Here is a 14399-nt window from a genome sequence, read left to right as displayed (position 1 = left end):
CGCTCAAAGACCGGGAGAAAAACGCAGTGAAAAGCGTAGTGAAAAACGCAGAAAACGGCGTGCAGGCAAGTCAAAATCTGCCTCAAAATTCCGGCCGCAATTTTGAGGCACAATTTTCTGCCTGCAAAAAAACTCAGTGTGAACAGGGCCTAAGTATAGCCCTGTGAATAGCTGCATTGACTGGTGGGGGTCTGACTTCTGGGACCACCCAGAGATGACGTATCACTGTATCTAATCTGTACAATGGGTGACATAGATCAGACCAATCAAACATTTATCGTATATGCTATGAATATGTTGTGTGGATCCAAATCCCCATCTACATCAATATCTACATCCGCGGCAGTCGTAGATATGTGGCAACATTATCGTATTTGGTGATTTGGACCCACGCAAGGTCTCCATGACAACACGGCACTTGACAAATCAGGAGGAGATGTGTGGTCATGGGAATCTCGCAGTAGTGCAGTCTCAGGCTTTGGGCCTATAACTTAGTGTGATCGTATCTCAGGTCTAGACGATAATAAAAGACAGTTTTCACAAATTTACTGTATTCTGTTTTACATTTCTATCTGGAAGATGAAAGAAGGGATTTGATAGGCTGCTGTGGACAGCCGCTCCACTTCTTGTGTCAGTTGACCCCAGATGACAGCTGTTCACTTACCTTCATGCTGTCATATTTAGAAGGAGATCTCATTGTGTCTCTGTGCAGAATCGTGCTGTGAAGCGCCTGATCGGGGACGATCATGGATCGGTGAATTGTCCCTGAAGAAAAAGGAAATGAATATTAATTTTTTCTTTTATCACATATTTTTATTACATATTTATTTTTTATCACATATTTTTATTACGTATTTTTTGTTGATCATTTGATCAACGGTACTAAAGTGATCGGTACTGAGTGACATTCCCCTTTAAGAAGTATGTGATAGAAACAAATTCAGGAGAATATGCAGAACGAGAATAAAGTCGCCTGAGGGCGTGCGCTTGCCTTACTGCGCTCATTCTTATCTATCCGGTTTCATGCGGACGTGTATTTGAATAGTCAAGTGGTAAACAGAAGACATTTGATACGCCAGAATCTCCCTGTGTATATTACCGAGTCCCGAATGAAAACGGAACCGGCTATAATATATAAGGGAACGGCATAAACCGTATCTATCTCCATCACTTTATCTTGTAAAGAATGCGGCAGATATAATGTGCCATGTTATTGTGTGTAGTGTTTAGTTACTACAGGATACAATGCGTATATACAGTATATTGTGATCTTCTAATCCCGAAATTCTTCCCCCTCCTAGAAGATTAGGCAGATCCAGGAGACACAAGTCGTTTTATTGTTGAGTAATACAGGGATAGAGCAATGTGATATACAGCAAAACGCAACATAAAGGCGACATCCCATACAGACCGCAAACCCGCCGTCACCTCCAGCAATGAACAGGTGCACGGACCTTCTAGAAACCCGGCACAGCAGCATCGCTCACATTTTTGCAGATCGGCATTGTTTAAATTAAACCTTGAGAACATATTTATGGAGTTTACTACATGTTTATCTATGAAAACAACTCAATGCAAGCAGAGATATTATAACACTATAACGTTCCCATGTACACCAAGGAATGATTTATAGGAAGGCCATTGCTACTTATAGGGCACTCCCTTGTTATATTCTTGTATATAGAGGCAGTATTATAGTAGTTATATTCTTGTATATAGGAGCAGTATTATAGTAGTTATATTCTTGTATATAGGGGCAGTATTATAGTAGTTATATTCTTGTATATAGGAGCAGTATTATAGTAGTTATATTCTTGTATATAGGGGGGCAGTATTATAGTAGTTATATTCTTGTATATAGGGGGCAGTATTATAGTAGTTATATTCTTGTATATAGGAGGCAGTAGTATAGTAGTTATATTCTTGTATATAGGAGGCAGTATTATAGTAGTTATATTCTTGTATATAGGGGCAGTATTATAATAGTTATATTCTTTTATATAGGAGCAGTATTATAATAGTTATATTCTTGTAGATAGGGGGCAGTATTATAGTAGTTATATTCTTGTATATAGGAGGCAGTAGTATAGTAGTTATATTCTTGTATATAGGAGGCAGTATTATAGTAGTTATATTCTTGTATATAGGAGCAATATTATAGTAGTTATATTCTTGTATATAGGAGCAGTATTATAGTAGTTATATTCTTGTATATAGGGGGCAGTATTATAGTAGTTATATTCTTGTATATAGGAGGCAGTAGTATAGTAGTTATATTCTTGTATATAGGGGGCAGTAGTATAGTAGTTATATTCTTGTATATAGGAGGCAGTAGTATAGTAGTTATATTCTTGTATATAGGGGCAGTAGTATAGTAGTTATATTCTTGTATATAGGAGGCAGTAGTATAGTAGTTATATTCTTGTATATAGGGGCAGTAGTATAGTAGTTATATTCTTGTATATAGGGAGCAGTATTATAATAGTTATATTCTTGTATACAGGGGCAGTATTATAGTAGTTATATTCTTGTATATATTGAGCAGTATAATAGTAGCTATATTCTTGTATATAGGGGCAGTATTATAGTAGTTATATTCTTGTATATAGGGGGCAGTATTATAGTAGTTATATTCTTGTATATAGGAGCAGTATTATAGTAGTTATATTCTTGTATATAGGCGGCAGTATTATAGTAGTTATATTCTTGTATATAGGGGCAGTATTATAGTAGTTATATTCTTGTATATAGGAGCAGTATTATAGTAGTTACATTCTTGTATATAGGAGCAGTATTATAGTAGTTACATTTTTGTATATAGGGAGCAGTATTATAGTAGTTATATTCTTGTATATAGGGGGCAGTATTATAGTAGTTATATTCCTGTATATAGGGGCAGTATTATAGTAGTTATATTCTTGTATATAGGAGCAGTATTATAGTAGTTATATTCTTGTATATAGGGAGCAGTATTATAGTGGTTATATTCTTGTATATAGGGGCAGTATTATAGTAGTTATATTCTTGTATATAGGGGCAGTATTATAGTAGTTATATTCTTGTATATAGGAGCAGTATTATAGTAGTTATATTCTTGTATATAGGGAGCAGTATTATAGTAGTTATATTCTTGTATATAGGAGCAGTATTATAGTAGTTATATTCTTGTATATAGGGGGCAGTATTATAGTAGTTATATTCTTGTATATAGGAGCAGTATAATAGTAGTTATATTCTTGTATATAGGAGCAGTATTATAGTAGTTATATTCTTGTATATAGGGGGCAGTATTACAGCAGTTATATTCTTGTATATAGGGGCAGTATTATAGTAGTTATATTCTTGTATATAGGGGCAGTATTATAGTAGTTATATTCTTGTACATAGGGGCAGTATTATAGTAGTTATATTCTTGTATATAGGGGCAGTATTGTAGTAGTTATATTCTTGTATATAGGAGGCAGTATTATAGTAGTTATATTCTTGTATATAGGAGCAGTATTATAGTAGTTATATTCTTGTATATAGGAGCAGTATTATAGTAGCTATATTCTTGTATATAGGGGCAGTATTATAGTAGTTATATTCTTGTATATAGGAGCAGTATTACAGTAGTTATATTCTTGTATATAGGAGCAGTATTACAGTAGTTATATTCTTGTATATAGGGGGCAGTATTATAGTAGTTATATTCTTGTATATAGGGGCAGTATTATAGTAGTTATATTCTTGTATATAGGAGCACTATTATAGTAGTTACATTCTTGTATATAGGGGGCAGTATTATAGTAGTTATATTCTTGTATATAGGGGGCAGTATTATAGTAGTTATATTCTTGTATATAGGGGCAGTATTATAGTAGTTATATTCTTGTATATAGGAGCACTATAAGGGCGGGTTCACACATGGCGGAATTGCACTTAAATTCCGCTGCGGACACTCCGCAGCGTTAATCCGCAGCGGAGCCGTTTCTACATTGACTTTCACTTTAATTTAGCAGTGTTCGTTTACACGATGCGTACAATTCCGCTGCGGAGCATAGGCTGCGGAGCGGAATTTGGTGTCCGCAGCATGCTCTGTCTGTTGCGGAGCAGTGGCGGACTCATGGCGGAATTTCTCCATTGACTTCAATGGAGATTCAAAGTTCCGCAATGAAGTCCGCAGCTGTCATGCACATGTCATGTGTGCTGCGGATGCGTCTTGCTTTTTTTACTTGACATTTCTTCATTCTGGCTGGACCTATGTATTTCTAGGTCTACAGCCAGACTGAGGAAGTCAATGGGGCTCCCGTAATGACGGGAGCGTTGCTAGGAGACGTCAGTAAATAGTCACTGTCCAGGGTGCTGAAAGAGTTAAGCGATCGGCAGTAACTGTTTCTGCACCCGGGACAGTGACTACCGATCCCAATATACATGTATCTGTAAAAAAAAATGAAGTTCGTACTTACCGAGAACTCCCTGTTTCTGTCTCCAGTCCGGCCTCCCAGGATGACGTTTCAGTGTAAGTGACGGCTGCAGCCAATCACAGGCCAAGCACAGGCTGCAGCGGTCACATGGACTGGCGCGTCATCCAGGGAGGTCGGGCTGGATGCCGAAGGAGGGACGCGTCATAAAGACAACGGGCGGTAAGTATGAATTTCTTTTACTTTCACTAGGGAAAGTGCTGTCCCTTCTCTCTATCCTGCACTGATAGGGAGAAGGGAAGCACTTTTCCCGCAGTCCGCAGCAGCTAGTCCGCATCAATTTTCTGCACATTTTGTGCAGATCCGCAGCCGTAATCCGCAACCCGGATTAGGTGCGGCATTGATGCGGACAGTTGCGGAGGAATTCCGCCATGTGTGGTCATGCCCTTATAGTAGTTACATTCTTGTATATAGGGGGCAGTATTATAGTAGTTATATTCTTGTATATAGGGGCAGTATTATAGTAGTTACATTCTTGTATATAGGAGCACTATTATAGTAGTTACATTCTTGTATATAGGGGGCAGTATTATAGTAGTTATATTCTTGTATATAGGGGGCAGTATTATAGTAGTTATATTCTTGTATATAGTGGCAGTATTATAGTAGTTATATTCTTGTATATAGGGGCAGTATTATAGTAGTATTTTTATTCTTGTATATAGGGGCAGTATTATAGTAGTTATATTCTTGTATATAGGGGGCAGTATTATAGTAGTTATATTCTTGTATATAAGGGGCAGTATTATAGTAGTTATATTCTTGTATATAGGAGGCAGTATTATAGTAGTTATATTCTTGTATATAGGGGGCAGTATTATAGTAGTTATATTCTTGTATATAGGGGCAGTATTATAGTAGTTATATTCTTGTATATAGGGGCAGTATTATAGTAGTTATATTCTTGTATATAGGGGCAGTATTATAGTAGTTATATTCTTGTATATAGGAGCAGCATTATAGTAGTTATATTCTTGTATATAGGAGACAGTATTATAGTAGTTATATTCTTGTACATAGGGGGCAATATTATAGTAGTTATATTCTTGTATATAGGGGGCAGTATTATAGTAGTTATATTCTTGTATATAGGAGCACTATTATAGTAGTTACATTCTTGTATATAGGGGGCAGTATTATAGTAGTTATATTCTTGTATATAGGGGCAGTATTATAGTAGTTATATTCTTGTATATAGGGGGCAGTATTATAGTAGTTATATTCTTGTATATAGGGGCAGTATTATAGTAGTTATATTCTTGTATATAGGGGGCAGTATTATAGTAGTTATATTCTTGTATATAGGGGGCAGTATTATAGTAGTTATATTCTTGTATATAGGGGGCAGTATTATAGTAGTTATATTCTTGTATATAGGGGGCAGTATTATAGGAGTTATATTCTTGTATATAGGGGGCAGTATTATAGTAGTTATATTCTTGTATATAGGGGGCAGTATTATAGTAGTTATATTCTTGTATATAGGGGGCAGTATTATAGTAGTTATATTCTTGTATATAGGGGGCAGTATTATAGTAGTTATATTCTTGTATATAGGGGGCAGTATTATAGTAGTTATATTCTTGTATATAGGGGGCAGTATTATAGTAGTTATATTCTTGTATATAGGGGGCAGTATTATAGTAGTTATATTCTTGTATATAGGGGGCAGTATTATAGTAGTTATATTCTTGTATATAGGAGCAGTATTATAGTAGTTATATTCTTGTATATAGGAGCAGTATTATAGTAGTTATATTCTTGTATATAGGGGGCAGTATTATAGTAGTTATATTCTTGTATATAGGAGCAGTATAATAGTAGTTATATTCTTGTATATAGGGGCAGTATTATAGTAGTTATATTCTTGTATATAGGAGCAGTATTATAGTAGTTATATTCTTGTATATAGGAGCAGTATTATAGTAGTTATATTCTTGTATATAGGGGGCAGTATTATAGTAGTTATATTCTTGTATATAGGAGCAGTATAATAGTAGTTATATTCTTGTATATAGGAGCAGTATTATAGTAGTTATATTCTTGTATATAGGGGGCAGTATTACAGCAGTTATATTCTTGTATATAGGGGCAGTATTATAGTAGTTATATTCTTGTATATAGGGGCAGTATTATAGTAGTTATATTCTTGTACATAGGGGCAGTATTATAGTAGTTATATTCTTGTATATAGGGGCAGTATTATAGTAGTTATATTCTTGTATATAGGAGCAGTATTATAGTAGTTATATTCTTGTATATAGGGGCAGTATTGTAGTAGTTATATTCTTGTATATAGGAGGCAGTATTATAGTAGTTATATTCTTGTATATAGGAGCAGTATTATAGTAGTTATATTCTTGTATATAGGGGCAGTATTATAGTAGTTATATTCTTGTATATAGGAGGCAGTATTATAGTAGTTCTATTCTTGTATATAGGGGCAGTATTATAGTAGTTATATTCTTGTATATAGGGGCAGTATTATAGTAGTTATATTCTTGTATATAGGGGGCAGTATTATAGTAGATATATTCTCGTATATAGGGGGCAGTATTATAGTAGTTATATTCTTGTATATAGGAGAAGTATTATAGTAGTTATATTCTTGTATATAGGGGCAGTATTATAGTAGTTATATTCTTGTATATATGGGGCAGTATTAGGGTATGTGCACACACACTAATTACGTCCGTAATTGACGGACGTATTTCGGCCGCAAGTACCGGACCGAACACAGTGCAGGGAGCCGGGCTCCTAGCATCATACTTATGTACGATGCTAGGAGTCCCTGCCTCGCTGCCGGACAACTGTCGCGTACTGAAAACATGATTACAGTACGGGACAGTTGTCCTGCAGCGAGGCAGGGACTCCTAGCATCGAACATAAGTATGATGCTAGGAGCCAGGCTCCCTGCACTGTGTTCTGTCCGGTACTTGCGGCCGAAATACGTCCGTCAATTACGGACGTAATTAGTGTGTGTGCACATACCCTTATAGTAGTTATATTCTTGTATATAGGGGACAGTATTATAGTAGTTATATTCTTGTATATAGGGGGCAGTATTATAGTAGTTATATTCTTGTATATAGGAGCAGTATTATAGTAGTTATAGTCTTGTATATAGGAGCAGTATTATAGTAGTTATATTCTTGTATATAGCGGGCAGTATTATAGTAGTTATATTCTTGTATATAGGGGGCAGTATTATTGTAGTTATATTCTTGTATATAGGGGGCAGTATTATTGTAGTTATATTCTTGTATATAGGGGGCAGTATTATAGTAGTTATATTCTTGTATATAGGGGGCAGTATTATAGTAGATATATTCTTGTATATAGGGGCAGTATTATAGTAGATATATTCTTGTATATAGGGGCAGTATTATAGTAGTTATATTCTTGTATATAGAGGCAGTATTATAGTAGTTATATTCTTGTATATAGGGGCAGTATTATAGTAGTTATATTCTTGTATATAGGGGGCAGTATTATAGTGGTTATATTTTTGTATATAGGGGGCAGTATTATAGTAGTTATATTCTTGTATATAGGAGCAGTATTATAGTAGTTATATTCTTGTATATAGGGGGCAGTATTATCGTAGTTATATTCTTGTATATAGGGGGAGTATTATAGTAGTTATATTCTTGTATATAGGGGGTATTATTATAGTAGTTATATTCTTGTATATAGGAGAAGTATTATAGTAGTTATATTCTTGTATATAGGGGCAGTATTATAGTAGTTATATTCTTGTATATATGGGGCAGTATTAGGGTATGTGCACACACACTAATTACGTCCGTAATTGACGGACGTATTTCGGCCGCAAGTACCGGACCGAACACAGTGCAGGGAGCCGGGCTCCTAGCATCATACTTATGTACGATGCTAGGAGTCCCTGCCTCGCTGCCGGACAACTGTCGCGTACTGAAAACATGATTACAGTACGGGACAGTTGTCCTGCAGCGAGGCAGGGACTCCTAGCATCGAACATAAGTATGATGCTAGGAGCCAGGCTCCCTGCACTGTGTTCTGTCCGGTACTTGCGGCCGAAATACGTCCGTCAATTACGGACGTAATTAGTGTGTGTGCACATACCCTTATAGTAGTTATATTCTTGTATATAGGGGACAGTATTATAGTAGTTATATTCTTGTATATAGGGGGCAGTATTATAGTAGTTATATTCTTGTATATAGGAGCAGTATTATAGTAGTTATAGTCTTGTATATAGGAGCAGTATTATAGTAGTTATATTCTTGTATATAGCGGGCAGTATTATAGTAGTTATATTCTTGTATATAGGGGGCAGTATTATTGTAGTTATATTCTTGTATATAGGGGGCAGTATTATTGTAGTTATATTCTTGTATATAGGGGGCAGTATTATAGTAGTTATATTCTTGTATATAGGGGGCAGTATTATAGTAGATATATTCTTGTATATAGGGGCAGTATTATAGTAGATATATTCTTGTATATAGGGGCAGTATTATAGTAGTTATATTCTTGTATATAGAGGCAGTATTATAGTAGTTATATTCTTGTATATAGGGGCAGTATTATAGTAGTTATATTCTTGTATATAGGGGGCAGTATTATAGTGGTTATATTTTTGTATATAGGGGGCAGTATTATAGTAGTTATATTCTTGTATATAGGAGCAGTATTATAGTAGTTATATTCTTGTATATAGGGGGCAGTATTATCGTAGTTATATTCTTGTATATAGGGGGAGTATTATAGTAGTTATATTCTTGTATATAGGGGGTATTATTATAGTAGTTATATTCTTGTATATAGGGGCAGTATTATAGTAGTTATATTCTTGTATATAGGAGGCAGTATTATAGTAGTTATATTCTTGTATATAGGGGGCAGTATTATAGTAGTTATATTCTTGTATATAGGGGCAGTATTATAGTAGTTATATTCTTGTATATAAGAGCAGTATTATAGTAGTTATATTCTTGTATATAGGGCAGTATTATAGTAGTTATATTCTTGTATATAGGGGCAGTATTATAGTAGTTATATTCTTGTATATAGGAGCAGTATTATAGTAGTTATATTCTTGTATATAGGGGCAGTATTATAGTAGTTATATTCTTGTATATAGGGGCAGTATTATAGTAGTTATATTCTTGTATATAGGAGCAGTATTATAGTAGTTATATTCTTGTATATAGGAGCAGTATTATAGTAGTTATATTCTTGTATATAGGGGGCAGTATTATAGTAGTTATATTCTTGTATATAGGGGGCAGTATTATTGTAGTTATATTCTTGTATATAGGGGCAGTATTATAGTAGTTATATTCTTGTATATAGGGTCAGTATTATTGTAGTTATATTCTTGTATATAGGGGGCAGTATTATAGTAGTTATATTCTTGTATATAGGGGGCAGTATTATAGTAGTTATATTCTTGTATATAGGGGGCAGTATTATTGTAGTTATATTCTTGTATATAGGGGGCAGTATTATAGTAGTTATATTCTTGTATATAGGGTCAGTATTATAGTAGTTATATTCTTGTATATAGGGAGCAGTATTATAGTAGTTATATTCTTGTATATAGGGGGCAGTATTATAGTAGTTATATTCTTGTATATAGGGGAAGTATTATAGTAGTTATATTCTTGTATATAGGAGCAGTATTATAGTAGTTATATTCTTGTATATAGGAGCAGTATTATAGTAGTTATATTCTTGTATATAGGAGCAGTATTATAGTAGTTATATTCTTGTATATAGGGGGCAGTATTATAGTAGTTATATTCTTGTATATAGGGGGCAGTATTATTGTAGTTATATTCTTGTATATAGGGGGCAGTATTATAGTAGTTATATTCTTTTATATAGGGGCAGTATTATAGTAGTTATATTCTTGTATATAGAGCAGTATTATAGTAGGTATATTCTTGTATATAGGAGCAGTATTATAGTCGTTATATTCTTGTATATAGGAGCAGTATTATAGTAGTTATATTCTTGTATATAGGGTCAGTATTATTGTAGTTATATTCTTGTATATAGGGGGCAGTATTATAGTAGTTATATTCTTGTATATAGGGGGCAGTATTATAGTAGTTATATTCTTGTATATAGGGGGCAGTATTATTGTAGTTATATTCTTGTATATAGGGGGCAGTATAAGGGCATGACCACACGTGGCGGATTTCCTCCGCAACTGTCCGCATCAATGCCGCACAGAATCTGCGTTGCAGATTCTGCTGCGGATCTGCACAAAATGTGCAGTAAATTGATGCGGACTAGCTGCTGCGGACTGCGGGAAAAGTGCTTCCCTTCTCCCTATTCAGTGCAGGATAGAGAGAAGGGACAGCACTTTCCCTAGTGAAAGTCAAAGAATTTCATACTTACCGGCCGTTGTCTTGGTGACGCGTCCAGCCCGACCTCCCTGGATGACGCGCCAGTCCATGTGACCGCTGCAGCCTGTGCCTTGGCCTGTGATTGGCTGCAGCCGTCACTTAGACTGAAACGTCATCCTGGGAGGCCGGACTGGAGACAGAAGCAGGGAGTTCTCGGTAAGTATGAACTTATATATTTTTTACAGATACATGTATATTGGGATCGGTAGTCACTGTCCCGGGTGCAGAAACAGTTACTGCCGATCGCTTAACTCTTTCAGCACCCTGACAGTGACTATTTACAGACGTCTCCTAGCAACGCTCCCGTCATTATGGGAGCCCCATTGACTTCCTCAGTCTGGCTGTAGACCTAGAAATACATAGGTCCAGCCAGAATGAAGAAATGTCATGGCAAAAAAGCAAGACGTATCCGCAGCACACATAACATGTGCATGACAGCTGCGGACTTCATTGCGGAATTTAGAATCTCCATTGAAGTCAATGGAGAAATTCCGCCATGAGTCCGCCACTGCTCCGCAACAGACAGAGCATGCTGCGGACACCAAATTCCGCTCCGCAGCCTATGCTCCGCAGCGGAATGTTACGCATCGTTTAAACTAACACTTCTAAATAGAAGTGGAAGTCAATGCAGAAACGGCTCCGCTGCGGATTAACGCTGCGGAGTGTCCGCAGCGGAATTTAAGTGAAATTCCGCCACGTGTCAACCCAGCCTTATAGTAGTTATATTCTTGTATATAGGGGGCAGTGTTATAGTAGTTATATCCTTGTATATAGGGGGCAGTATTATAGTAGTTATAGTCTTGTATATAGGAGCAGTATTATAGTAGTTATATTCTTGTATATAGGAGGCAGTATTATAGTAGTTATATTCTTGTATATAGGGGGCAGTATTATAGTAGTTATATTCTTGTATATAGGGTCAGTATTATAGTAGTTATATTCTTGTATATAGGGAGCAGTATTATAGTACTTATATTCTTGTATATAGGGGGCAGTATTATAGTAGTTATATTCTTGTATATAGGGGGAAGTATTATAGTAGTTATATTCTTGTATATAGGGGGAAGTATTATAGTAGTTATATTCTTGTATATAGGGAGCAGTATTAGGGCGGGTTCACACATGGCGGAATTCCACTTAAATTCCGCTGCGGACACTCCGCAGCGTTAATCCGCAGCGGAGCCGTTTCTCCATTGACTTTCACTTTAAATTAGCAGTGTTCGTTTACACGATGCGTACAATTCCGCTGCGGAGCATAGGCTGCGGAGCGGAATTTGGTGTCCGCAGCATGCTCTGTCTGTTGCGGAGCAGTGGCGGACTCATGGCGGAATTTCTCCATTGACTTCAATGGAGATTCAAAGTTCCGCAATGAAGTCCGCAGCTGTCATGCACATGTCATGTGTGCTGCGGATACGTCTTGCTTTTTTAACTTGACATTTCTTCATTCTGGCTGGACCTATGTATTTCTAGGTCTACAGCCAGACTGAGGAAGTCAATGGGGCTCCCGTAATGACGGGAGCGTTGCTAGGAGACGTCTGTAAATAGTCACTGTCCAGGGTGCTGAAAGAGTTAAGCGATCGGCAGTAACTGTTTCTGCACCCGGGACAGTGACTACCGATCCCAATATACATGTATCTGTAAAAAAACATATAAGTTCATACTTACCGAGAACTCCCTGCGTCTGTCTCCAGTCCGGCCTCCCAGGATGACGTTTCAGTGTAAGTGACGGCTGCAGCCAATCACAGGCCAAGCACAGGCTGCAGCGGTCACATGGACTGGCGCGTCATCCAGGGAGGTCGGGCTGGATGCCGAAGGAGGGACGCGTCACCAAGACAACGGCCGGTAAGTATGAAAATCGTTTCCTTTCACTAGGGAAAGTGCTGTCCCTTCTCTCTATCCTGCACTGATAGGGAGAAGGGAAGCACTTTTCCTGCAGTCCGCAGCGGCCAGTCCGCATCAATTTTCTGCACATTTTGTGCAGATCCGCTGCAGAATCTGCAACGCAGATTCTGTGCGGCATTGATGCGGACAGTTGCGGAGGAATTCCGCCATGTGTGGTCATGCCCTTAAAGTAGTTATATTCTTGTATATAGGGGGCAGTATTATAGTAGTTATATTCTTGTATATAGGAGGCAGTATTATAGTAGTTATATTCTTGTATATAGGAGCAGTATTATAGTAGGTATATTCTTGTATATAGGGGCAGTATTATAGTAGTTATATTCTTGTATATAGGAGGCAGTATTATAGTAGTTATATTCTTGTATATAGGAGCAGTATTATAGTAGTTATATTCTTGTATATAGGGGCAGTATTATAGTAGTTATATTCTTGTCCATAGGGGGCAGTATTATAGTAGTTATAGTCTTGTATATAGGTGCAATATTATAGTAGTTATATTCTTGTATATAGGAGCAGTATTATAGTAGTTATATTCTTGTATATAGGAGCAGTATTATAGTAGTTATATTCTTGTATATAGGAGCAGTATTATAGTAGTTATATTCTTGTATATAGGAGTAGTATTATAGTAGTTATATTCTTGTATATAGGGGGAAGTATTATAGTAGTTATATTCTTGTATATAGGAGCAGTATTATAGTAGTTATATTCTTGTATATAGGGAGCAGTATTATAGTAGTTATATTCTTGTATATAGGGGCAGTATTATAGTAGTTATATTCTTGTATATAGGGGGCAGTAATAGAGTAGTTATATTCTTGTATATATAGGGGACAGTATTATAGTAGTTATATTCTTGTATATAGGAGCAGTGTTATAGTAGTTATATTCTTGTATATAGGAGCAGTATTATAGTAGTTATATTCTTGTATATAGGAGCAGTATTATAGTAGTTATATTCTTGTATATAGGGGGCAGTATTATAGTAGTTATATTCTTGTATATAGGGGGCAGTATTATAGTAGTTATATTCTTGTATATAGGGGGCAGTATTATAGTAGTTATATTCTTGTATATAGGGGGAAGTATTATAGTAGTTATATTCTTGTATATAGGAGCAGTATTATAGTAGTTATATTCTTGTATATAGGGGGCAGTAATAGAGTAGTTATATTCTTGTATATATAGGGGACAGTATTATAGTAGTTATATTCTTGTATATAGGAGCAGTGTTATAGTAGTTATATTCTTGTATATAGGAGCAGTATTATAGTAGTTATATTCTTGTATATAGGGGCAGTATTATAGTAGTTATATTCTTGTATATAGGGAGCAGTATTATAGTAGTTATATTCTTGTATATAGAGGCAGTATTATAGTAGTTATATTCTTGTATATAGGGGCAGTATTATAGTAGTTATATTCTTGTATATAGGAGTAGTATTATAGTCGTTATATTCTACACTGAATACATAGTACAAATCACAGCTGGTTTTCAGCCTCTGGATCTAAACAGGAAAGACCCCATTCACTGACAGCAAGCACAGATATTGAAAATAGTGAGGAAATAAAACAAAGAATGCAGGACTTTTTATTATAGAATGATTAGGCTTCAGTTACATAAAACCATATAATC

The 14399-nt window shown here is 35.9% G+C and overlaps 1 protein-coding gene across 1 annotated transcript in view; it reads right to left on the bottom strand.

Annotated features, from left to right (window-relative positions):
* Positions 1 to 14399, bottom strand: part of PKP2 (plakophilin 2) — a 68278-nt gene that overhangs the window by 32371 nt on the left and 21508 nt on the right. Inside the window, exon 2 of the mRNA XM_075855764.1 lies at positions 665 to 765. Coding sequence (XP_075711879.1) covers positions 665 to 765 — 101 coding nt within the window. The remainder of the gene's footprint in view (positions 1 to 664; positions 766 to 14399) is intronic.

Source organism: Rhinoderma darwinii, chromosome 3 (assembly GCF_050947455.1).
Source record: "Rhinoderma darwinii isolate aRhiDar2 chromosome 3, aRhiDar2.hap1, whole genome shotgun sequence".
Classification (NCBI taxonomy): Eukaryota; Metazoa; Chordata; class Amphibia; order Anura; family Rhinodermatidae; genus Rhinoderma; species Rhinoderma darwinii.
This window is presented reverse-complemented; position numbering and strand designations above follow the sequence as displayed.